The sequence below is a fragment of the Stegostoma tigrinum genome, chromosome 39, assembly GCF_030684315.1.
Source record: "Stegostoma tigrinum isolate sSteTig4 chromosome 39, sSteTig4.hap1, whole genome shotgun sequence".
Classification (NCBI taxonomy): Eukaryota; Metazoa; Chordata; class Chondrichthyes; order Orectolobiformes; family Stegostomatidae; genus Stegostoma; species Stegostoma tigrinum.
In genome coordinates this window covers 11,103,469-11,130,514 of record NC_081392.1, presented here as the reverse complement: position 1 = coordinate 11,130,514, position 27,046 = coordinate 11,103,469, and the positions used below count along the sequence as shown (strand labels likewise).

At 49.2% G+C, this 27,046-nt stretch overlaps 1 protein-coding gene across 1 annotated transcript; it reads right to left on the bottom strand.

The window, feature by feature from the left end:
- Window positions 1-1,414: 1,414 nt before the first annotated feature.
- Window positions 1,415-27,046, bottom strand: LOC125447887 (egl nine homolog 1-like). The gene is made up of 5 exons (XM_048522684.2): window positions 25,544-27,046; window positions 14,116-14,235; window positions 12,572-12,708; window positions 4,956-5,023; window positions 1,415-3,916 (listed from the first exon to the last, which is right to left on the bottom strand). The coding sequence occupies exons 1-5, from the start codon at window positions 26,717-26,719 to the stop codon at window positions 3,870-3,872; spliced, it is 1,548 nt and encodes a 515-aa protein (XP_048378641.2). The 5' UTR covers window positions 26,720-27,046; the 3' UTR covers window positions 1,415-3,869.

Below are 27,046 nucleotides of genomic sequence, written 5' to 3'. Positions count from 1 at the left end.
AGTGAGAGGGGACAAAGATGTAGAAGGGACGTGAGGGGGAACTTTTTCACACAGAAGGTGGCGTGGATATGTAATAAGCTCCCAAAGGAAGCGGTAGAGGCTGGTACAATTACAACATTTAAAAGACATTTGGGCAGGGGCATGGAGGGTTGAGGGCCAAATGCTGGAGAATGGAACCAGTTCAGTTTTGATACCTTTGGCAGGGACGAGTTGGACCAAAGAGTCTGTTTCGTGCTGTGACTTTGTCGTGTCTTTTCTCAGCAATACTCGAACCTACTTCTTTGACCACACTCCCGATCATCCGTCCTTCTGCAATTCCGCGTGAGATTGTGTAGACAACATGCGTACACCCTGTTATTTTACGCCCCTTTCTCCACTACACAAGAATATTCCAGCAGAGGGCAGCAGACAACAAGGCACAGAAGTCTCAGAGTGATAATGGGAACTGCAGATGTTGGAAAATCCAAGATAATAAAATGTGAGGCTGGATGAACACAGCAGGCCAAGCAGCATCTCAGGGGCACAAAAGCTGACATTTTGGGCCTAGACCCTTCATCAGAGAGGGGGATGGGGTGAGGGTTCTGGAATAAATAGGGAGAGAGGGGGAGGCGGACCGAAGATGGAGAGAAAAGAAGATAGGTGGAGAGGAGAGTATAGGTGGGGAGGTAGGGAGGGGATAGGTCAATCCAGGGAAGACGGACAGGTCAAGGAGGTGGGATGAGGTTAGTAGGTAGGAGATGGAGGTGCGGCTTGGGGTGGGAGGAAGGGATGGGTGAGAGGAAGAACAGGTTAGGGAGGCAGAGACAGGTTGGACTGGTTTTGGGATGCAGTGGGTGGAGGGGAAGAGCTGAGATGATGGGAACTGCAGATGCTGGAGATTCCAAGATAATAAAATGTGAGGCTGGACGAACACAGCAGGCCAAGCAGCATCTCAGGAGCACAAAAGCTGACGTTTCGGGCCTAGACCCTTCATCAGAGGGGAAGAGCTGGGCTGGTTGTGTGGTGCAGTGGGGGGAGGGGACAAACTGGGCTGGTTTTGGGATGCGGTGGGGGAAGGGGAGATTTTGAAACTGGTGAAGTCCACATTGATACCATTGGGCTGCAGGGTTCCCAAGCGGAATATGAGTTGCTGTTCCTGCAACCTTCGGCTGGCATCATTGTGGCACTGCAGAAGTCTCCGAATTTAATTTCCACATTTCTCAGTGTAATGTTGTAAAACTTCTAGGAATATAGAATCAAATGGAGCTGGGTTTAAAAGGGGACCGGGAGCCAACAGATTCACTTGATTGAAAAGAAATTAACCGTTGCTGATTACTGAGCTGGAGGCTAATTAACTACAGGCAGAAAGGGCTGCAATAAGATGAATAAAGAATTGTATTCGTCGCAGTATCTCAGCTGCTACCTGATCGCTACTTACTGCTTCATTGAAACTATCGTCTCAGTGGAACTCTGAACTGGAGATAAGGCTTGTGCTTGCACATTACTTCTTTAATCTTAAACACTATTGGTAGTCAAAATAGGTTGTGATATAAGTGATCATAAACACCCAACGCCTTTGTCCTAGAGACTGAACCGAGCAAAGCCTCACCTTCCAGGCACGACCTGACCTACTAAGCCCACAACATGTGGCTGGCACATGGGGATCAAATTAATATTCATGTATTTCCCAGTTTTGCAGCACTGTACAGACCTCTGTGGAAGGGATCCTGATTTCCATTACTTTAGTGTGAAGACCTGCTTTCAAACATCATACATTAGGAGAGCCAGTGTGCTAGGGATATTATCAATGGGCTGTTAATTCAGACACACAGGTAACATTCTGGGGATAGTAGGAACTGCAGATGCTGGAGAATCTGAGATAACGCAGTGTAGAGCTGGAGGAACACAGCAGGCCAAGCAGCATCAGAGGAGCAGGAAGGGTGACGTTTTGGGCCTAGTCCCTTCTTTCCTATTTCCAGCATCCACAGTTCATTTGTTTATGGTGTGTGTTGGAAATTCCACAGTGAGTACGCCACTCCTCTTAAAGGAGAGGGTGCAGAACTTCAAGGTCCATGAACTGATGTGGCCATTTTTGAAACTTGACAAAATGTCCCAGGAGGAGTTTGGAATTTGTTAATGGTGTTAATAATGAAGGAGCAGAGCTTTTAAGGGCTCCCTTTCCAAAGTCCTGACCCCAGAATGGAATGGGGCAGCTGGGAGTGGGGTGGGCAGGGTGGTGAATAAAGGAGGCAGCTTCTGGCTTCTCAGCAGAACGTACAAGGTTTCCTCAGCACTGTCCCAGGGGGACTGGTACACGGATAAGATCTTCAGGAAGCAGACGGTCCATTAACTCATTTGAAAGGGAAGGGAAGTTGGGGAACGGTATCTGATTAACAAAGGCTAAGGGTGAGGGCTGGGGATTAGGAACTGGACACTTGCCTATTAACTCCTGTCTCCCTTACCACCCAATAAATCTAGCAACAATAACTGACAGCCTTTCCTGGACTTCCCACATAAATGGAACAGTCAAGAAGACACAACAGCGCCTCCTCTTTCTCAGGCGGCTCAGGAAATTTGCCATGTCCATAACGTCCCTCACCAATTTCTACAGATGCACCGTAGAAAGCATACTGTCTGGGTGCGTAACAGCCTCGTACAGCCACTGCTTTGCCCAGGACCGTAAGAAACTGCAGAAGGTGGTGTGCACAGCCCAGACCGTCACAGAAGCTGACCTCCCATCCATTGACTCCATCTACACTTCCCATTGCTGCGGAAGACTCATCACACCCTGGTAGCACTCTCTTCCGTCAGGCAGAAGATACAGAAGCCTGAACACACGCACCAGGCTGAGGAACAGCTTCTTCCCTGCTGCTATTAGGCTGATGAATGGACTCTCAAACCTCAAACACTGATCATGCTAACGTTGGTATCGCCTAGTGCACACCCTGTGCAATGTAACCTTTATGCCTCTAAGTCTTTTTGACCTGTACATCCTTTGCTTACTATGATCTGTCTGTACTGTCTGTAAACAAAGCTTTTCACTCTATTCAGGTACGCCAACAATAAAATCAATTATATCCGGAATACAAGATTCAACTTAACAAAAAGGGAACGAGAGTGTGTTATTTGAAAAGGAAATTTATCCGTATCGAGGCTTTGCATTTATGGAATAATGAGGAATTTTCTTTCGCAAAACTTTGCAGGGACAGCATGGGGTTAGATGCAGAGTAAAGCTCTCTCTACTCTTTTAGACTGAAAAGAAAGATCCCTCTACACTGTTCCCCAGCAAACATTCACAGGACAGGGACAGAGTCAGATACACAGTCAAGCTTCCTTTACAATGCTCCCCATCAAACAGTCCCGGGACAGAGACAGTGCAGGGTTAGATACAGAGAAAAGCTCCCTCTACACTGTCCCCATCAAACACTCCCAGGACAGGGATGGTGCAGGGTTAGATACAGAGTAAAGCTCCCTCTACTCCTTTAAACTGAAAGTAGAGCTCCTTGTACACTGTCCCTATCAAACATAATGATTGCTTTGCACTGGCTCAGAGGAACAAATAGAAAAAAGTCCAACGAAACAGTTCTCTCTGTACACTGAGATTGTGTAAATGCCCGTGATGCACAGCGAAGGGTTAAGTGCTGCCCCTGGTGACCCTTGACCTGTCATATCGCGTTATTTTGAAGAACACTGTGGTCTACATTAAATGGAGCTGCTGCATCAAGGGACCCCAGGACGATTGATGGAGAGACTGGCCAGCATTGTGGACGGCGGACGGAGGAGCAGGAGGGTCGTTGACTCAAAACCAGCCCAGCGCATGTAGTCCCTCTGCTCACTGGACACGGTGGGTGGGCAGCTGGTGCGTGGTCCTGGTCCTGTCCAACTGAACCCTACGCCGTACTGGTCTGAGTAAACTGAAGAGCCTTCTGAGCAGACGCTGTGAAGAGAGAAGAAGTTTAACAGGATCACAGAATGGAGACAGTGCAGGCAGAGGCCACTCGGTCCATCGTTGCTGTGCTGGCTCTCTGCTGCTGAGCATTTGCTCAGTCTCAACCTCTGCCTTCTCCCTTACAACACAGTCTCATTACCTTTCAAAAGCAGATCCCGCCAAATACATTCCAAATCCCAACCAGCTCTCTCTCAGCCCTGTTTTATCGTTTTTCAAGCAAATTAATTTCGATTTGTGCCCTCTCATTCTCAATCCTTTCTAACGAGGGAACATTTTTCCCCTCTATTTACTGTGCCCAGAGCCCCTTGTGATTTCTGAGAAACACAGTCCCTCAGTCACCATCTCCCCACGAGAATAAGTGAGGACGAACCAAAGATTGGGCAGGAAACAGATTTAAAATAAATCAGCAAAAGAATCAGAGGAGATGTCACAATCTGAAAAATTGGTGGTAACATCAGGGAATTATTAAAAACCGGGACAGTATAATTTTGAACAGTAGGTGCAGGACAGAGTGGGACTAATTTTGTAGCTTTTGCAAGGAGCTGGCACGGACAAGAATGGGCCAAATGGCCACCCTTTCATTCAATACGCTTCTGCGTTACTGGCCATATAACGGAAAGCCGCCCCTGGTTGTTCATGTCTGCCTTAGCCGGTTGGGTGGGTGAAGAATCCCAGATGGAGGGTGGGTTAAGTGGTAGGGGTGGGGTTGGGATGTTCCTCAGAGGGCTGGTGCAGGCTTGATGGGCCGAGTGGCCTCTTTCTGCTCAGTAGGGATTCCAGTCGATGGACTCTTTGGTTAGCCAACTCTTGAGCTGTGATAGGCAGCTTCTCCTCGCTTACTCTATCAACACCATGCACGGTTTTGGGCTCTGCTTTGAGGAAGGCAACCTCTGCCTTCCCTGTTCCAGCCACGTTGGTCCAGGCTAATAGCCCAGGGCTGGTGACCACACAATCCTGAACCTTCGACACACTCAGGCACCAACAAACGGTTTGAAAAGGCGACAGGGAGAATGGGAGAAGTCCATACCTTTCTTAAATCGCTCTTTGGCTTCAATGCGCTCCTTCCCATCAAAATACCAAACGGTGATAGCGTACCTGAGGGGGGGGGTGGGGGTGGGGGGATGGAGAGAGAGAGGGGGGGAAAGAGGGTGGAAAAGACAAAGTCACAAGAAGCATTTATCTCTCACCACACCCTTTTGTCCAGCTCGGTTAGACCCACTCTCTTCAGCAACGCTAAGGGAAGATGGTGGACGTACAAACAGCCTGGGCATCTGAAATAGGTTTCTCTAAGTCACAATGCCTCCTTGTGTCCTGGCAGATGAGGGGGTGGGAGAGTAAGTTAGCTCTGTTGGTTGGACGGCTGGTTTGCAGGAAAATAGCAGTGTGTGTTCAGTTCCTGCACCAGCTGTGCCTACTGCGAAGGGCTCACCTTCTGAACCTCTCACCCCTTGCCTGAAGCACGCTGACCCGAAAGTTAAACCACCGCCAGTCGCGCCCCCTCCCCGAGAGCGCGGCCCGATGGCACTACGGTAATTTATCTTTACCGCACCTGGCCAGCAATTACAATGGAAACTCCGTAAGGATAGAGCAGGGCTGCAAAGACATAAAACAGATACCCCACTCCTCACTTCCAAAACTTTCCGCCTCAGGGAAGGTCTTCCGAGGAAAGGCTGAGGGACTTGAGGCTGTTTTCATTAGAGAGAAGAAGGTTGAGAGGTGACTTAATTGAAACATATAAAATATTCAGAGGGTTAGATAGGGTGGATAGGGAGAGCCTTTTTCCTAGGATGGTGACGGCGAGCACAAGGGGGCATAGCTTTAAATTGAGGGGTGAAAGATATAGGACAGATGTCAGAGGTAGTTTCTTTACTCAGAGTAGTAAGGGAATGGAACGCTTTGCCTGCAACGGTAGTAGATTCGCCAACTTTAGGTATATTTAAGTCGTCATTGGATAAGCATATGGACGTACATGGAATAGTGTAGGTTAGATGGGCTTCAGATCGGTATGACAGGTCGGCACAACATCGAGGGCCGAAGCGCCTGTACTGTGCTGTAATGTTCTATGTTCAGTCTTCCCCTTAACCCCACCCACACTGTGCTTTTTAGGCCCAGGGAGGTGCATCTCCAGGACATCACCACAAGATTATTCTATGGTCCTGGATCCCTTACAAAGCCATATTTGAACCCGTCCCCAGCCCACACGCTGCAGTGGTTCACCATCACCTTCCCAAAGGCAACCAGCACACGCTCACATCCCAAGGGGGTACGAACACAAAACCGGCCACTGCACGAACTCCCAAACTCAGCGGATGGAAGCAAAAGGCTGGTTTCGGATCAGAATTCTGAGCTCGCCAGTTCTAGGAGCTTCCCTCTCGAGCCCTCTCCTCCAGCCCAGTCCCCAACCCAATCTCAGTACTAGCACAAAAATGACAACTAGCCCTTTGGATGGCAGAGTGGGCAGTCCAGTCAAAATATCTGCTGGCTTCACTTACATAAAGCAACCGCTAACATCCTCTAAAGTCTACGGGAAGCGTGGGGGGTGGGGCGCGGTGTGGGGAGAGCACAGCGAAGGGAGTGAAAGAATTTTGCCTTTAAGACAACAAGCCTCAAGTCGATCTTAAAGGGATGGTTCCACACAAACAGAATTTAGGGTAACTTTGTTCACTGTTAAGTCAAAATAACAGGTCGCTTATGAAACGATCAGTGAGGCCCAGGGCACACAATCAGGCTTTACAAGGAAGCAAACTATTTCATTCAACAGATTCAGGATCCTAATGTCCAAGATAAACCAACTTGCTCCCTCTACCCTTTTAAACTTAAACTAAAGTTCCCTTGACGTTACTGCATTAAAATACTCCCAGGACAGGGGCAGCACAGGGTTAGATTCAGAGTTAAGCTCCCTCTACTCTTTTAAACCAAAATTAAAGTTTTCTCTACACTTTTCAACTGAAAGTGAAGCTCTATCGCCAATAAACACTGCCAGGACAGGGATAGCATGTGGTAAAATTCAGAGTAAAGATCTCTCTAATCTTTTACAAAGAAATAAAGTTTTAAATACCCTGGTTTGTTGTATAAACCCTCAAGGGAAGATGCCAGCTCAGTGGTATTGTTGCTGAATTACTAATCCAGAGGCAGGTAAATGGGTTCAATCCAACTGGAACAGCTGACAGAACGTGAATTTAAGTGACTGACTGGAAGCCAGTTTAGAACATCTACAAAGTATTTTTTCACCTATTAAAAACCCATCTGATTCCCTTTAGGGAAGGATATCTGCTGGGGCTTGAGAGGGGTGCTACATAAAAGCAAGTTCTAAACAGAACTTGCCCTAACAAAATATTCAGCTCTCCAAGTCCACCTCTGATGAGTCCCCGGACTTGAAACGTTAACTCTGCTTTCCTCCCACACATGCTGCCAGACCTGCTGAGTTTCTCCAGCAATTTCGGTTTCTGCAGACCACTGTTCTATCCTGGTGGCAGACGAACAATGCTTTGTGAGCCTGTGCCTGTGTGACTCCAGACTAACAGCGATATGATTCTTAACTGTCCCCTGAAATTGCCATGCCACTGAGTTCAATCCGGGATGAGCAACAAATGCTGGTCTAGCAAGTGATGTCCACATTCCAGGGAATGTTAACGGGGAAAAGAAAACATTCTCAATGTTATTCGCCCTTGCCTCTGCTGATGGCACTGCCATACCTGAGCTGCAGGGTCCTCCCACAGCAATGTCACTGGAGGGCATCCACAGCTGAGCCACGACTCATTGGTTTAATCCCACCCAGCCAAGCCCCTGCTCAAACCTACTTCATCCTTAGACCTACTCAACTCCACAGATCATAACACAGCCTGGTCCTGCCCAAGGTGGACACAATTTTAAAGCAAACTTTCATGTTCTTCCTGTGACGTCAGACTTTGATGTGGGCGTACAAATCAGACACCACCCACTGCGGCATGAGGGGGAGGTCCAGCAGTCAGCATTTTAGCCTCTCTGGCCTGTCCCAGCATTCTACTTACCCTTCATAGAATCGCTACAGTGTGGAAGTAGGCCATTCGGCCCACCCCAATTATCAGAAGAGCATCCCACCCAGACCCACCCCGTAACCCTGCATTCCCCATGGCCAATCCACTCTAGCCTGCACATCCTTGGACTGTGGGAGGAAACCGGAGCACCCGGAGGAAACCCACGCAGACACGGGGAGAATGTGCAAACTCCACACAGACAGTCACCCGAGGCTGGGATTGAACCTGTGTCCCTGGCACTGTGAGGCTGCAGTGCTAACTACTGAGCCACCGTGCTGCCCCTTGTCTTCTTCCCTGGTTTACTATTAAACTTGATTTTGCCTAATTTTCTTTCTCCCTCTTAGGCCTCCATCTCCACCTATCCACTAGCTCCTTCACCCCACGCCCTGTCATCAGCATCAACCCACTTTTCTCTAGCTACTGGAGCGGAGGGGAACTCAGGTAATGTCATGGGGACCTGGGTTCAAATCCCGCCACAGCAGATGGTGGAATGTGAATTTAATTTATAAGATCCCGAATTAAGAATCAACTGATGACCATGAATCCATTGTCGAGTGTTGGAAAACCTCACCTGGTTCACCAATGTCCTTCACAGAGAGAAATCTGTGATCCTTATCTGGTGTGACCTACATCTGACTATCAGTTCTCAACTGCCCTCTGAAATGGCCTAGAAAACTAGTCCCTTGTACCAATCATTACAAAGTCTCAAAATAAATGAAACCAGATGGGTCACCTGGCAGTGACCTCGGCACTGGAAAAGAAAATGGCAGAAACAGCCCTGTCGACCCTGAGCAGTCCTCCTCACTAACATCCGGGGGCCTGTGCCACGACAAAGTAGCCCCCGCTTGACTGGCACCACATCCACTCCCTCCACTACTGACGCTCAGTAACAGCAGTGTATATAATCTACAAGATGCCCTGCAAAAACTCACCAAAGATCTTTAGCCAGTACTTTAGAAACCCACGACCCCTTCCATCTAGATGGACAAGGGCAGCAGCTACATAGGAACACCACCCCCAGCAAGTTGACCCGGGTCACTTCTCACCCCTGACTTGGAAATATATCGCTGTACCTTCATTGTCGCTGGGTCAAAATCCTGGAATTCCTCCCCGGGGGCATTGTGGGGCGACCCAGAGCAGGAGGACTACAGCGATTCAAGGCGGCAGCTCACCACCACCTTCTCAAGGGGCAACTAGAGACGGGGGCAATAAATGCTGCGCCCAGCCGGTGACACCCACATCCCACAAATCAAGTTTGTGAAGAGGAGATAGTGGATCTGGAAACAGAAACTCTGCTTTCCCTGCACGGATGGTGCCAGACCTGCTGAGTATTTTCCAGCAATTTCTGTTCTTGCGTGAAAAAGCAGGCTTGTTGTCATTGCCGCCCTTCCCAACATTTATTGTCGTTTCTTATTTGCCCCTTGAACTGAGTGGCTCGCTCAGCCCCATTGCTCACATGAAAGCCACTGTTTTACTATTTGACTAGAAATCCAGTGCGAAAAATTCAGGAATTTGATACAACCATCTACAATAACTTGAGCACTGGCAGATCCCCGACCCTCTACGGCAGGGAATTCCAAAGATTTTGAGTGAAGAAATTATTCCTCAGCTCAATCTTCAAAGGCTCACCCCACCCTGGTTATGTTTCTCTTCACCCTCTCCCATCGGGCAGAAGATACAAAAGCTTAAAGACACACACAATTGAAGAACAGCTTCTTCCCTGCTGTTTTCGGACTTTCTGAATGGACCTCTCAAATTTTAAATTTAATGTTGATCTCGCTCTTTATGCACCTTCTCTGCAGCCTGTAACATTGTATTCCTCGCTCTGTTCTATTACCTTAATGCACTTTGATCTACCTATACTGCAGGCAAAACAAAGCTTTTCACTGTAGCTAGGTTCATAGAGTCAAAGGGTCATAGAGCACGGAAACTGACCCTTCGGTCCAACCAGTCCATGCAGACCAGATCCCAAACTAAACTAGTCCCATCTGCTCCTGGCCCATATTCCTCCAGACCTTTCCTATTCATGTATCTCACCAAATGTCTTTTAAATGTTGTAACTGCGCCCACATCCACCACTTCCTCAGGGAGTTCATTCCACACGCGAACCACACTCTGTGTAAAAGAAAACTGCCTCTCCTGCCTTTTCTAAATCTCTTGCACCTTAAAAATGCGGCCCCCTGTTCTTGAAATCCCTCATCCTAGGGAAAAGACAACTGCCATTAACTCGATCTATATCCCTCATTATTCTATGAAATTCCTCAACATCCAACAGTCCAGTTAAAAAAGTCCCAGCTTTTCCGTATAATGCAAACCTTCCACGCCTGGCAACAAACTGCTAAGTCCCTTGTGAAGCCTCTCCAGCTTGATAATATAATGTGACAATAATAAATAGAGTTTATTGTGGAGTTTGGAGTTTATTTGGAAGTTTGGAGTTTATTGTGGAATGTGGAGTTTGCACGTTCTCCCTGTGTCTGCGTGGGTTTCCTCCGGGTGCTCCGGTTTCCTCCACAGTCCAAAGACGTGCAGGTTAGGTGGATCAGCCGTGCTAAATTGCCCGTTGCGCTCAGGGGAGTGTGGGTTATATGGGGATGGGTCTGGGTGCTTCAAGGGGCGGTGTGGACTTGTTGGGCCAAAGGGCCTGTTTCCACTGTAGGGAATCTAATCTAATCTAAATCAATGCCACCTTCTGGGTTCCAGGTTTCCCAATGAAGGGAAACCTCTCGGAGTCTATGCCCCTCGGGAACGTTGCCTATTTCAATAAACTCATCCCTTCATTCCTCTCAACTTCCAGTGGGCAAGGGTTCGGAGTTTACTCAGCATGTCATCACAGGGAGAAGCCCCTCAGCCATTTTCAGGCTCTCCAGCCTGCTGCTGATGTGGACAATCTGAGGAAGTGGGACAAATCTTTGCACAGTCAATGGTTTGCAATGGATCTTCCATTGCCGGAGGGAGGGCTGGAATACAGAAACACAGGGGTTAAAATGGGCCCTGGTGTGCAGGTTCCAGGCTAAGAAACAAGGCAGACACACACTCAGCAGGTCAGATTCAAAGCCCTTTAGCAAGCGATGACTGTGTCCATCCTCCAGGTCCCCCGTGGGTTGTGACCGGAGATTATATATTTAGCTGGAAGCTGGGAATGAAGTCTCCAGCCTGCCTGCTGCTCTATGCAGAGCCCGAGCCACAGGAAAAAGCACTTCCCTACCCTGCATGAGTCTCGTAAAAGGGCCACACATTGGGGAGGTCACTGACGCAGGGCTGCAGGGATACTTCGGAGTCAAACGCAAAATCAAATAGGACAAGGACACTATCAGTGCGGGAAAAGGATCCAGAGGCAATCAGAGCCCTTCCCAGTCAGTGGTCTGATAGACAGGAAATAACAGCTCATTCAACAACAACATCCTTGTATCTCGTGTTGCCACAAATTAACAATGGGCTCTTTCTATCTGGAATTTCTTTCAAACCTCAGGAATTCCCCACCGGTACTGTACCTCAGTGTTATACAGTGACAGACCTGTCCCCATCAGTACTGTACCCCAGTGTAATACAGTGACAGATATGTCCCCACCAGTACTGTACCCCAGTGTTATACAGTGACAGACCTGTCCCCCCCCCAGTACTGTACCTCAGTGTTATACAGTGACAGACCTGTCCCCATCAGTACTGTACCCCAGTGTTATACAGTGACAGACCTGTCCCCACCAGTACTGTACCCCAGTGTTATACAGTGATATACCTGTCCCCACCAGTACTGTACCCCAGTGTTATACAGTGACAGACCTGTCCCCATCAGTACTGTGCCCCAGTGTTATACAGTGACAGACCTGTCCCCATCAGTACTGTGCCCCAGTGTTATACAGTGACAGACCTGTCCCCACCAGTACTGTACCCCAGTGTTATACACTGACAGACCTGACCCACCAGTACTGTACCCCAGTGTTATACAGTGACAGACCTGACCCACCAGTACTGTACCCCAGTGTTATACAGTGATAGACCTGTCCCCACCAGTACTGTACCCCAGTGTTATACAGTGACAGACCTGTCCCCATCAGTACTGTGCCCCAGTGTTATACAGTGACAGACCTGTCCCCACCAGTACTGTACCCCAGTGTTATACAGTGACAGACCTGTCCCCATCAGTACTGTGCCCCAGTGTTATACAGTGACAGACCTGTCCCCACCAGTACTGTACCCCAGTGTTATACAGTGACAGACCTGTCCCCACCAGTACTGTACCCCAGTGTTATACAGTGACAGACCTGTACCCACCAGTACTGTACCCCAGTGTGAGACAGTGACAGACCTGTCCCCCACCAGTACTGTACCCCAGTGTTATACAGTGACAGACCTGTCCCCATCAGTACTGTGCCCCAGTGTTATACAGTGACAGACCTGTCCCCACCAGTACTGTGCCCCAGTGTTATACAGTGACAGACCTGTCCCCACCAGTACTGTACCCCAGTGTTATACAGTAACAGACCTGTCCCTGCCAGTACTGTATCCCAGTGTTATACAGTGACAGACCTAACTCTGTTAACGTATAGTGGCCTCTTCCTCACTCAAACCCACTCGTCACCACCTCCTACTGGCACTGTTCAAAAACACTGCATTTGGTCTTCATTACCTGGTGGCAAAGGCAGGTTTCACTTCGTGTGGGTTCCTACGGTCTGACCAGAAAATTAATAACCTGTCGAATAAAGGCTCAATGTTCGCAACCTCAGAACGGTTTTCCGGAAATATTTGCAGCAAGCCACCATGGACCTAGGGGAAGAAAACGGGACAGGCATGAAGAAAGGAATGTGAGCAGCTCACTAAGGGGTACCTCACCGGGCATGGCACACAGCATCACTTCATGTCAGAGAGTCAGGGGAACCCATGTCCTGCCCTCACACAGCTGGAAACGGTGGGGGGAGGGCCCACAGAGCCTCCGTGGATAGCACACTCCCTTCGTAATCAAATTCCCAGCTTCCAGTCCAGCATCAGACACTCAATCTCAAGTGTTTCAGCCAAAACTCCCAGCGCGGTACCAGGTCAATACTGTACCGTCAGGGGCACGATGTCCCCAGAGAGACGTTAAACGGGAGACTCCTGCAACCCTCAATAGATGTAAGTTAGCCCATGGGCGCTAGCTGAAGGCAGAGGTGTGTTCTCCCTGACGCTCTGATCAATATTTATTCCTCAAACAAGAGTATCTGCTTATTATCATGTTGCTTTTTATGGGAACACAGACAACTTTTCATTCATTCATAGAATGTGGGCATTCCATGTGGCTTGGGCCAGTGTTTATGGTCCATCCCTAATTACCCTTGAGGTGGTGGGGTGCTGCCCTCCTGTACCACTGCAGTCCGTCACTTTACACCCAGAGTGCTGTGAGGGAGGGTGTTTTATATCAACACTGCTCCCTCTGCTCTTTTAAACTGAAAGTAAACATCTCTCTCTGGTGATGCCATCAAACACTGCCAGGGCAGGGACAGCATGGTGTTAGCTACACTGTAAAGCTCCCTCTATACTCTCCTCAAATACTTCCAAGGACAGAGGCAGCACAGGGTTAGATACAGGGTTTCCCCGTAAACCTCTCTGACGTTAGCTCCTTGTCATCAGGGGACAGAGGATATAGAAGCTTTGTAGTTTTTATTATGCCTTTCACAACTTTAGGACTGCCCCAGTTTAGTGCTTTTGAAGTGGAGTCTCTGTTGTAACATGGAAAACATTGCAATCAGTTTGTTTGACTGGCATCCCATTCATTGCCATCAACACCCACTCCCTCCACCACCGGCACTCAGTAGCAGCATGTACCACCTACAAGATGCTCTGCAACAACTCACCGAATGCTCCGGCACCACCTTCCAAACCCAAGACCACTTCTATCTAGAGGGACGAGGGAAGCAGACACATGGGAACACCACCCCCTGCAAGTTCCCACCCTGACTTGGAAGTATGTCACCGCTCCTTCAGTGTCGCTGGATCAATTCCGTCCCTGAGGGCACCGTGCGTGTACCAACTGCACACGGACTGCAGCAGTTCAAGGCGGCAGCTCACCACCACCTTCTCAAGGGGCAATTAGGGACAGGAAATTAATGCTGGGCCCGGCCAGTGGCACCCATGTCCCTTGAACAAATAATAAAAAAGAAACAACAGAATGGGCAGGATGAAAGCAGCAAGACTTACATTGATATCCCAGTCCCTGTTGAGATAATAAATACACGTGACACAGCGGCCATCACCATTTGGGTTGTCGATATGTCGGACGTAGCCAGTTCCATGCCCAGGGTAACAAGCCACCATTGCCTAGGGAGAGGGAACAGCTGGGTTAATAGAGATCCAACGGGTCTGCAGTGTAGCAACTATTGGAGGGCCCTCCTGCACCAGCCTACACTCAACCAGAGGTCTCTCACAACACAGGGAGCATTCCCTTATTCTGTTTATCTTCCCGTATTCAGCTGAGGAACGGTCAAGGCCTTAATCGGAGGACTGCAAGTGGTGGAAAGAAATCCAGAGTTTGGTGTCTAGGCAACCAGAGGAATGGCTGCCAATGAAGGAATGACTCAAAATGTAACCACATTCTGAACTCTGAGACTGACCCTCACCCTGCTGAATAAACACTGACTCTGTACAGTTACACAGTGAGTGACCCTCACCCTGCTGAATAGACAATGACTGTACAATTTATACAGAAAAATATTCAAATCCTGCCAATCCTGACTTTCTCGTTAATCCAGTTTGAGTCATCGAACAGAAATAATAAGAACAGCAGATGCTGGAGTCTGAGATAACAAGGTGCAGAGCTGGATGAACACAGCAGGCCAAGCAGCTTCAGAGGAGCAGGAAAGCTGATGCTTTGGGAGGGACCCTTCTTCAGAAAAACTTGAGTCATTGGATAACCTCTTCTGTTCTTTCCTTTACACTTTCAACACCATACTAATTTTTTTTTGTGGAAAAACTCTGGAGCTTATCACCCCAGAGACGATCAGAAAGTTCCCTGCACGTGTCAATGCCTTACATCAGCTTGGCTCAGAAAGTAATCCTCTGAATCAGAGATTGATGATTTCACAACCACTACAGAGGTTATATTCCAGAGACAGTGAAATGAGCATTTTATTTCAGTTAGCTACAATCCATATACCCCACACTCAAAGAAAATGGCAGAGCAGCTTTATCAAACACAATCTGCCAGCGAGCCACTCAAGGAGACACGAGGGGCTGGTGACCAAAAGGTTTAGTGAGTCAGGTATCAAAGGAGTGTCTTAACAGCAGGACAGCAAATGGTGGGCAGAAGTCCAGAGTCTGGTGTCTGGGCAACCAGTGACATGGCTGCTAATGGAGGAAAGGCTAACAGTTGGGGATCTGTGAGACCGAATTCTTAGAGCTCTCAGATGGTTACAACGCTGGAGCAGATCACACAGAGAAAGAGAAAGGGACAAGGCAACACTGTGGAGGGATTTGAAGAGTAAGTTTTGACTGAGAGTTTGTAGGTCGGGTATACTTTCCAAATTAAAGTCCAACAGCATCCAATCAAGGAACAGCAACCAGCAGATGAACTCAGTAAGAGAGAGGCCACCACATCACCAATATGGTCCCCCATGACCCTAAACCACATCAGAGACTGACTGGCCTCTCAGTACCAAAGCACAACCCCTGTCCATCAACCGCTGAATTGGATAAAAACCAAAAGAACTGCGGATGCTGCAGATCAGAAACAAAAACAGAAATTCCTGGAAAAGTTCAGCAGGTCTGGCAGCAGCTGTGGAGAGAAATCAGAGTTAATGTTTCGGGTCCAATGACCCTTCCTCAGAACTGGTGAACTAGTTTCTTTTTAAAATCAGTTTGTACCCAGTTCCATTGGATCACAATCATGTCCTCCCCAACTCCCCCACCCCCATCAATCATTCACAGAACCAGGGCGTGACTGGGAAGGACACATTTACAGTCCATCCTGAATTGCCCAGAGGGTGGTTAAGATATTGCTGTGGGTCTGGAGCCACATGTACGCTAGACCAGGTAAGGACAGCAGCTTCCTTCCCTAAAAGGTCACTCGTGAGCCAGATGGGTTTTTCCTGACAATTGACAATGGATTCATGGTCATCATTAGACTCTTAATTCCAGATTTTCCACTGGATTCAAACTCCACCATCTGCTGTGATGGGATTTAAACTCAGATCCTCAGAACATTATCTGGGTCTCTGGACTAACAGTCCAGCAATAATAGCACTAGGCCATTGCCTTCCCCTTTGTACCTTCTATCTCCAAGCAAGGGTCATTTGGCTCCCATTTCAAGAGCGCAGATGTCAAATTTCCAACGTGCCAGCCAGAGAATGTCGTAGTCCATGGTTCACAGTCAGTACCAAAAGGGACAAAAATGCTGAGACAGATTTGTTCACCTGTTCTCTCTCACACATACACACTCCATAGTTACCATAGTAACTGAGAGCCTTTCTATGGCCCGACTCCTCTCTGAAAGCACCAGGGATAGAAGAAGTAAATTTAAAAAATTTAAAATGTGAAAAGATGACTAAGTAGGGTCCATAAATATCACTTCAGGGATAAGATGGGGACATAGATGGAGTTGGAGCAAGGCGTGGAGCAGATCCACGTCAAGGCCTACATTTTCCTTAGTCATTTCAGCCTTTCTAAATTAGTGCGAGCCTCGCTGACTCATCGAGACTCCTCAGAAAAAGGGGCAATGAGTAAAGCAGCAGCTTGTTTCTGCATCACATCTCACTCTGTCTCCAGCAACCCACTGCTAAAACACACACCAGGCCCGTTCTAATGCAGGCCAATTGGGGCAGCCATCTTGTGAACAGGAGGATTCCCACAGGCAATTCTGTACAAAATGTCACCGCACAGTCCGCCTTTTGTCGGCACACAGAGGGTGACGTTGGCAAGGGCGTGGGAATACTCCTTCAAAACAGCTCAGGATTTTGCTCTTTAGTCTGGAGGGAGAAGATGGGATCTCAGCTGACATCTCATTGAAGAACAGCCGCACAGAGCGTACTGTAGAAATAGGCTATTTGGCGGAACTGGTGTTAGTCCACACGAGCACCCTTCCACCTCTCACTTTGTATCACAACGGGGAAAGGGATAGAAGATTACAAATTATTGGCCACACAAACAGCCCACTTTGACGGTTTCCCCTATCCTCTCATCAAAAAAGAACTCGAACTGATACCCAAAGGCAAAGCTATGGTTCAAATGTTAGAAGGTGGAGCCGAACAGCTAACAAGTTCACTCACAGTGCCAGGGACCCGGGTTCGATCCCACCCTCGGGAAACTGTCAGTGTGGAGTTTGCACGCTCTCCCCATGTCTGCATGGGTTTCCTCCCACAGTCCAAAGATGTGTAGGTTAGGGTGGATCAGCTATGTTAAATTGCCCTTAGTGTCCAGGGATGTGCAGGCTAGGTGGGTTAGCCATGGGCAATTGAGCGGTTACAGGGATAGGGTAGAGGGGTGGGATGCTCTTCAGTGGGTCAGTGTAGACTTGATGGGCTGAATGGCCTGCTACCACACTGCAGGCATTCAATGACTCAGCCAGTACAAACAGGATGGGCCCCAATGGCCTCTTCCTGCACTGGTCGCTTTCTCTGTGGTTTAAAAATGCACTCAGACACGAACACACACATCTGGCCTATTTGCAACCCTCAAGTAAATCCTTTCACCAAAAACATGGGAAACAAAACAAAAAGCACAGACATTTGGGTCATTGTTGGTTTCGCAAGCTCCCTGTGCACAAAATGGTTGCCACATTTCCTGCAACACAAAATGTCACAGATCAGTGTTGGAAGTTCTCGACTGGCTGCAGAGCAGCTTCGGATGTTGTGGAGGCAACTACAGAAACTGAAGTTTGTTACCATGGTGAACATGTCAAGTTAAATTAAAAAAAACTGAAAGAACTGTGGATGCTGGAAATGACGATCAAAAAACAGAAATTGCTGGAAAAACTCAGTAGGTCTGGCAGCATCTGTGGAAAGAGAGCAGAGTTACTGCTTCAGATCCTTAACCAGCGATCCCAAAACGATGCCGCCAATTTCTCTCCACAGATGACATCAAATTAAAATCACTGCTACTCATTTGCTGAATTTTGGTTGCGATGTTAAAATCTGCTCCCTCCTACTCAGTCATGCCAACTGAGGCTACGTCAAGGGAAAGCACTTTCTATTATGAAAGGTAGGTAGGATACGCTGCCTCTTGAGGAAGGAGTTCCTGGTTCAAATCCCAGTCTGTCCAATCTTTCTTCATAACTAGAATTTCAGCTCAGTTATCATACTCGGGCAAAATCTCCTCTGAACTCTCTCCAGCGTATGTGGGTTCAAGAAATACACACACAACACTTGAGCTGTAACCTAAACAAAGTTTATACAGTTCCTTGCTCTTAAACTCTAGGCCTTGGCGAACATGCCTTCTTGACCACTTTACCCACACATCCCTCTAACCTTAAAAGGACAATCCACACCGAGGTTGCACTGATCCTGGGTGTTCCTCAGGGTCTTACTGTACATCATGTATTCCATGGCCTGAGATTTAGCACCATTAGGATGGGAGAGGGAAACACAGCACAAGACCACTCCCCCAGAAACAAGTAGTAGTCATAATTTGGTGAAGTTTCTTCTGGAGTACTATGTCTAGTTCTGGTCACCCTTTTACTGGAAGGATATTATTAAGCCAAAAAGAGGGCTCAGAAGAGATTTACCAGAATATTGCAGGGAATGGGGGATTTGAGTTACATGGAGAGGCCATTAATTCACTACAGTGTGGAAACAGGCCCTTCAGCCCAACAAGACCACAGCGCCCCTTGCAGCATCCCACCCAGACCCATCACCCTATAACCCACACACCCCTGAACACTAAGGGCAATTTAGCCTGGCCAATCCACCTAACCTGCACATCTTTGGACTGTGGGAGGAAACCGGAGCACCCGGAGGAAACCCACGCAGACACGGGGAGAACGTGCAAACTCCACACAGACAATCGCCCGAGGCTGGAATCGAACCCGGGTCCCTGGAGCTGTGAGGCTGCAGTGCTAACCCCTGAACCACCGTGCTGCTAGACAAACTGCGGCTTTTTTCACTGGAGCGCAGAAGGTTGAGGTATATACAGGAGGTATACAAAATCATGAGAGATATAGATAAAGTGAATGGCAGGTGTCTTTTCCCTAGGGTGGGGGATTTCAAGACTGGGGGGCATAGTCAGTCATAAAGTCATCCAGCATGGAAACAGCCCATGCTGTCCACAACCCCAAACTAAGCTAGTCCTACTTGCCTGCATGTGGCTCATATTCCTTCAAACCTTTCCTATTCATGTACTTCTCCAGGTGTCAAATGTTGTAACTATACCTGCATCCACCACTTCCCCGGAACATCCGTTCTCGCCATAAAGTAACGATTTAAAACAAAAGACATGAGGAGCAAGTTTTTTTCCTAAACACAGAGTGCTCCACGTGTGGAATGAACAACTCCCAGATGAAATGAATTAGCTTCATTGTCACATGTACTCAAATGGCTACAGTGAGAAGTTTACAGTCACCGCATTTACAGTGCCAACCTAAGTAGAAAAACACCTAGGTACAGATTCTTAAAGATCAAATTCTCAGGGAACAAGGAAAATTGAAAAGTTAATAAATAAATAGTCCAGAAGAACAGGTCATAGGATTAAATTAGAAAAATAAAGAAGTAAATGTGGTGGAAGTGGGTAGCTGCAACTTTTAAAATAAATTTGGATAAGTCCATGAATAAGAAATGTTTGGAGGGATACAGACCAAGCACAGGCAGGTGGGACGAGCTTAGTTTGGGATTATGATCAGCATGGACTGGTTGGACCGAAGAGTCTGCTTCTGTGCTGTATGACTCTGTATGCAAAATGAATTCACGAAGACAGCCCTGTGATTTGCTGGTCATTTCAGCAAGCCTGTTATTGCAATGAGACAGCAGTCTCTAGTAAGCCTGTGGAGATTTTTATTTAAAAAACAGAACCCAAACATTACAAGGTTCGAAAGCCAGGCGAGAAATAAACAAGCAAACAGTCGGCTTCCCATGAGGCTGCAAACATGGCGGAGAAAAAAACAACACAAACAGTTCACACCTTCCGGCAGGGTGACTGAGCTGACCCAGCACACATCCACTACACAATAGGTAAAATAAATAAATCCATCACACCAGGAACTGGGTGGTGCAGGAATGTGAACACTGACCTTTCACCTTTGGGACCCAGGCTCAAAGTCGAATTCAATAACAGAAGCGCGCTGGAAACACTCAGCAGGTCAGGAAGCATCTGGAGAGATGAAAGGTCATTGCCTTGACACAGTAACTCGCATCTTCCTGACTGGGGCCTCCTTATCCTCACCATGTGCCTTATAAAAGTACAGCCACTCACACATTAAACCAGGAGACAGAATCACGACGCAGCAGTCACACTGTCTGATGGAATAGACTGGGCAGGAAGTCCCGATGGAAGGCAGAAATTTGCTTTTGTACAGTAGATGTGGTCTAGCGGGAACATCACTGGACTCGAAATCCAGAGGCCCAGGCTAACGCTTGGATTGGGTCTTCTTATTAATTAACCTGAATTCCATCAGCATTAGCATTACAGTGACAGACCTGTCCCCCCCCCCCGGTACTGTACCCCAGTGTTACACAGTGACAGACCTGTCCCCCCCCCCCCCCCCCCCCCGGTACTGTACCCCAGTGTTACACAGTGACAGACCTGTCCCCCCCCCCCCCCGGTACTGTACCCCAGTGTTACACAGTGACAGACCTGTCCCCCCCCCCCCCCCCCCCCGGTACTGTACCCCAGTGTTACACAGTGACAGACCTGTTCCCCCCCCCCCCCGGTACTGTACCCCAGCGTTACACAGTGACAGACCTGTCCCCCCCCACCCCGGTACTGTACCCCAGCGTTACACAGTGACAGACCTGTCCCCCCCCCCCCGGTACTGTACCCCAGTGTTACACAGTGACAGACCTGTCCCCCCCCCGGTACTGTACCCCAGCGTTACACAGTGACAGACCTGTCCCCCCCCCCCGGTACTGTACCCCAGCGTTACACAGTGACAGACCTGTCCCCCCCCCCGGTACTGTACCCCAGTGTTACACAGTGACAGACCTGTCCCCCACCGGTACTGTACCCCAGTGTTATACAGTGATAGACCTGTCCTCCACCGGTACTGTACCCCAGCGTTACACAGTGACAGACCTGTCCCCCCCCCCGGTACTGTACCCCAGTGTTACACAGTGACAGACCTGTCCCCCCCCCGGTACTGTACCCCAGTGTTACACAGTGACAGACCTGTCGTCCCCCCGGTACTGTACCCCAGTGTTACACAGTGACAGACCTGTCCCCCCCCCGGTACTGTACCCCAGTGTTACACAGTGACAGACCTGTCCCCCACCGGTACTGTACCCCAGTGTTACACAGTGACAGACCTGTCCCCCACCGGTACTGTACCCCAGTGTTACACAGTGACAGAACTGTCCCCCACCGGTACTGTACCCCAGTGTTACACAGTGACAGACCTGTCCCCCACCGGTACTGTACCCCAGTGTTACACAGTGACAGACCTGTCCCCCACCGGTACTGTACCCCAGTGTTATACAGTGACAGACCTGTCCCCCACCGGTACTGTACCCCAGTGTTACACAGTGACAGACCTGTCCCCCACCGGTACTGTACCCCAGTGTTACACAGTGACAGACCTGCCCCCACCAGCCCTGTGCCCCAATGGGGTAGCACAGTGGCTCAGTGGTTAGCAATGCTATCTCACAGAACCAGGGACCCGGGTTCGATTCTACCTTCATGCAAGTGTCTGTGTGGAGTTTGCATCTTCTCCCCGCGTCTGCACTGGGTTGGGCACTCTGGTTTCCTGATGTGCAGGCTAGGGTGGATTGGCCATGCTAATTTGTCCTCATTGTGTCCAGGGATGTGCAGGCTAGCTGGGTTAAACGTGGGGTAATACAGGGTTACAGGGAGAGGGTAGTGTGGGTGAAATGCCCTTCGGAGGGCTGGTGCAAGCTTGATGGGCCAAGTGGCCTGCTTCTACACTTTTGGGGCGGGTGGGTGGTCTACAATTCTGAGAAGGATCTAACCAAGAGTGGTGATGAGGGCACAAACAGAAGAAAAATCATCCTCCAAAAAAGGACTTTTTGACTTTGGCTGGCGATCACCGAGTCCTGTGCTGTTGCAGTATCCTCAAGGACGAATCAAACTGAGGCCCTCGAGGTGGTGAGGGCCATGACATCACCTCGAAGCAGAGAATGGCACTGCCCAGCACATTACAGCCCACCTTAATACAACAACCAAAAATAATGAATTGGTCATTACCACAGCATAGTTTTATGGGATCTTGCTGTGTAACAAAAAAAACTGGCAGGCATGTTTCCTAGATGACAACGATGGCTATGCTTGCAAAGGTAGCTCATTTGCTGCAAAGCATTTTGGTGACATCTAGTCACCTTAAAAGGAGTTAGATAAATGCAACTCTCGTTACCAAGTTCAAAACAGCCGGCATTGCTTGCTTCATTGTAGCCAAGAGGTTTTTTCTTTAATTCTTTATTCACTTATGGGATGACAGCATTTATTGCCCATCCCTAACTGCCCAGAGGGCAGTTTAAAGTCACTCACATCACTGTGGGTCTGGAGTCACATGTAGGCCAAACCAGGTAAGGATGGCAGTTTCCTTCCCTGAAGGACATTAGTGAACCAGATGGGTTTTTCCCTGACAATCGCCAGTGAATCATTAGATTCTCAATTCCACATAGTTACTGAATTCAATATTTCCACCATTTTCTGTGGTGGGATTCGAACCCAGATCCCCAGAACATTACCTGGGTCTCTAGATTAACAGTCCAGTGATATACCACTAAGCCATTGCGTCCCGATAGGTGCCACGTCTAATTCCTAATGTGAGTCTGAAGAGGCCACCTTTCAGAGGAGACATCAACTTAATGCCCGACCCGCCTTACGAGGGCGTTAACAAATGGCACACGTACTATTTCAAAGAGATGGCAGTTTTGCCAGACACGTCCGGGGTCATTAATTATCCACCGCCCAACCTCATCACCGAATACAAAGTTATCTGGTTATTAGCACACTGCAGCTCAAGGGAGCTGCCTGTAGGCAAATTAGCTGCTACGTTTCCAACAACAACTGTGCTTTAAAGCTGGCTCCTAAGGAGATTCAGAACGCTAGGGTGGTCAAGGGTGCTACACAAATGCACGTCACTTCATTCTTTTTCTTCCACGAATTTTCCAACTGCAGTAGCTGATCATCCTTGGAGCCCCCACCCACAATCTGTCCTTTTGGAGGCAGTGGGGTTACCTATTTCACTGTGACAGGGAATATCAATTCCTTCCTGGCAGATGTTCCCTTAACCAGAAGGAACAAGGGCATTTTTCTTCCCTCTAACCCACACATCTATGTGACTTTCTGACCACAAAAAATCACTGACTCTTTTAAAAAGATAACACAGCGTGGAGCTGGAGGAGCACAGCAGACCTGGCAGCATCGGGGAGCAGGAAAGCTGACATTTCGGGCCACTCTGATGAGGGGTCTAGGCCCGAAACGTCAGCTTTTGTGCTCCTGAGATGCTGCTGGGCCTGCTGTGTTCATCCAGCCTCACATTTTATTATTTCGGGTCAAGACCTTTTTTTGTGTTTTTTTTTAAAAACTTACTGACTACCACCAGTAAAACACTGTAGCCAATTGAATGTGTACAAGCAAAGCCCATTAACAGCAATGCAAATCATTAAAGGGGAAGGGGGTAGGGAGAGAAGGGAAGGACGAAATCAAAATGGAATTGGGAGGGTGGAATACAGCACTGTATCCCCTGCGGAGCCTACCTCTCAGGGCATCGAGAGCAAGGGTTTTATTAGCAGCTGCCAGTTGATCAAGAATAAACCCTTCCCCTGCCCTCTAAACCTCAGGATGAGCCTATTTCTAATAGTTATGGGCTAAAACCAGCTTAATCCAATTAACAGAGATAATGGGAACTGCAGATGCTGGAGAATTCCAAGATAATAAAATGTGAGGCTGGATGAACACAGCAGGCCAAGCAGCATCTCAGGAGCACAAAAGCTGACGTTTCGGGCCTAGACCCTTCATCAGAGAGTGCTCTGATGAAGGGTCTAGGCCCGAAACGTCAGCTTTTGTGCTCCTGAGATGCTGCTTGGCCTGCTGTGTTCATCCAGCCTCACATTTTATAATCCAATTAACACTTCACCTCGTACTAAACTGCTGTGATGAGATGATTGAACCTTTTCCCATTACAATGGCAAAACGTAAACATACATGTACACACAGCCCTCACCTGGCACAGCAGTAGTGACCCTACCCCTGGCCCAAGAAAACCAGGTTCAACTCCCACCTACTCCAGAGGCGTACAACATCATCTCTGGACAGGTCAATCAGGAAAAAAAACTAGGTATGCACATACACAATACTGGAACAGGTCTTCCGATCTAACAGGCCTCAAACCCACTCTCATAGGCCGTCCTATTCCCTTGAGTATCCAGAAATTTAATGATCTTAGACTTGCATGTCCTCATCATCCAAGCACCCACACCCTTCAGAGGCAGAGAAACGCACTCATTCACACAAAGAAAACAAAGAAAACTCTCCTCAGTCCAAAAAAATGGCTGACCCCCTGCCCTGAGGCTGTGAAGTTGGTCTAGTTTCCTGAACTTATTTTGTTTGAAGGGGTGGGGGCTAAAACAGGCACCGAACATCTAGCCTGTCGAACTTTATCAGTGTTTTATACACAGAGCAAAATGCGTATAAAAGACGAGAAAACGGGGACAGTCCTGGTGGTCTAAGCCTGGTGAATGGACACAGCGAGGATCCTGGCCCTGGCAAGGATGCCAAGTGGAAGAAAGAGGAGGATGAAAATGTTGCACCCTTGGGGTGCCAGAAGGATAATGCGATGGGCAGGGCAGCGCAGGACATGCACTTGAGACTGCAGACTCAGGATTTGGTCAACAACTACATTGTGCCCTGCATGAACTGCTATGGCATCTGCGTCAAGGACAACTTTCTGGGGGAGGGACTGGGCAGTAAGGTCCTCCTGGAAGTGCTGAACCTTCACCGGAATGGGATCCTCACGGACGGGCAAGTGGTCAGCCCTCTCAGTGTGCCCACCAGGAATATCCGAGGTGACAAGATTGCCTGGGTGGATGGCAAGGAACAAACCTGCGCCAACACTGGCCGCTTGATGGCCAGGATCGACCCGCTGGTGGTCTGCCATGGGGTGTGGGGGGGGGGGGGGGGGGGGGGCCATTCGGCCCATAATGCCTGCTCCTCTGAAACTTTACTCAAGCCACTGACCCACACTGTCTTTATAGTCCTGCTCTTTCTTCACTTTCAGTTCATTGGAAACAGACTGTCTACAATTGTAACTTCAGCGAGTGTAGGCCCTGACACAGACATAAGGACAAGGGGGCCTGTTGAGAGTTGAGGGTATGGTTCAAAATCCTCTTCCTTCCTACCTGTTTACAATGCAATGTTAACTTAATAGCAGAATGCGCATTATTGACAGGCAAAGCATAATAGAGCTGGATGTAAAAAGTAACAAAGGCTCCAACCCTTAGCACGTCCAGCCCCGAGAAGTACCCCTTACCTTAGTCCTCCCGTTGATCATGTATGTCCCCAGCCTGCCGGCACTATAGATGATCAGCTCATCGATCCTGGCCATCAAGAGGCCAATGTTGGCACAGGATTGTTCCTTGCCATCCACCCAGGCAATCTTGTCACCTCGGATATTCCTGGTGGGCACACTGAGAGGGCTGACCACTTTCCCATCCATGAGGATCCCATTCCGGTGAAGGCTCAGCACTTCCAGGAGGACCTTACTGCCCATTCCCTCCCCCAGAAAGTTGTCCTTGACGCAGATGCCATAGCAGTTCATGCAGGGCACAATGTAGTTGTTGACCAAATCCTGAGTCTGCAGTCTCAAGTGCATGTCCTGCGCTGCCCTGCCCATCGCATTATCCTTCTGGCACCCCAAGGGTGCAACATTTTCATCCTCCTCTTTCTTCCACTTGGTATCCTTGCCAGGGCCAGGATCCTCGCTGTGTCCATTCACCAGGCTTAGACCACTAGGAACGTCCCCGTTTTCCAGTCTTTTCCGCTTAGGGCACAGCTGGGCATCGCTCCTGTTCGCTTGAAGGCTGCCACCACCCTCTCCCTGCCACAGGCAAGGGGCTGGCATCAGGCATGGGCTCTCCAGGGCTCTCCTCCTGCAGTTGCTGCTTACCACCTCCTGGCCAGCAGAAAGGGTGCTGAGGACAGGATCGAGGGTCAGCAGGTGGTCCCGAGGAAGGCGGTGGGGATGGTGGCGTGGCTTCCATGCACCCTCGCCGTGCACAGTGCCCCCAGACACTGTAACCATTCCAGAACCAGTGGGCACTGAAACTATTTGGGATCTTGCAGATACTGTAGTCATTCTGGTGCCAGTCAGAATTGGAGCTTTTTGGGTGCCCGGGGATACTGTAGCCATTTGGGTGCCCGGGGATACTGTAGCCATCTGGGTGCCAGGAGACACTGTAGCCGTCTGAGATGATACATTGTCTCCGCCCGCTTCCGCCCCCATGCCCGTGCCCCCGAGGTGGGCAGCCGGTTGCAGGAGGCGGCAGAGAGCTCTGCCAGCCGCCGCGGGTTGGCTGCTGAAGCCCTGCAGCCCCATGGGCAGAGCGGCCGAGGCTGGCGGCTCGCCTGGGCACGGGGCAGAGCTCAGAGCCGAGAGCCTCCGGCTCAACGGCGCTGTCAGGCACTCGGGCGGCGGCGGCTGTGCCATCTCAGCTCACGTCCCGGGGCCATGGCTTCGCGGAACCCAGCACCGGCTCACGGGCATCTCATCCTCACCGACCGGACAATACTGTACCCACCCACTGTCTCTGCCTCTCGCCGCCGCCGCTTCTCTCTCTCTCGTCAGAAACACTCTCCTCGGCGAATTGCAATTGGCCGCCTCCTCCCCGTCGCTGCATTTAATGAATTGCATGCATCCGAGGCTGCATTGCCCACAGGAGGGATCCCTGCCCAAGCTCCGAAACCCGCCACATCTTCTCCATCAGCCCTTGTGTCAATTACACGTGCACAACCACCCACGTGACCCAGTAAACAG

What these genes read in the sequence shown, in the direction of transcription:
- LOC125447887 (XM_048522684.2), bottom strand. Translation starts at nt 26,719, where the DNA reads ATGGCACAGCCGCCGCCGCCCGAGTGCCTGACAGCGCCGTTGAGCCGG. An exon ending in TGATCAACGGGAGGACTAAG is followed by an intron (nt 14,236 to 25,543) that starts GTAAGGGGTACT and finishes CCCTCTCCCTAG; the next exon opens with GCAATGGTGGCTTGTTACCC. An exon ending in CAAAGAGCGATTTAAGAAAG is followed by an intron (nt 3,917 to 4,955) that starts GTATGGACTTCT and finishes CTCTCTTCACAG; the next exon opens with CGTCTGCTCAGAAGGCTCTT.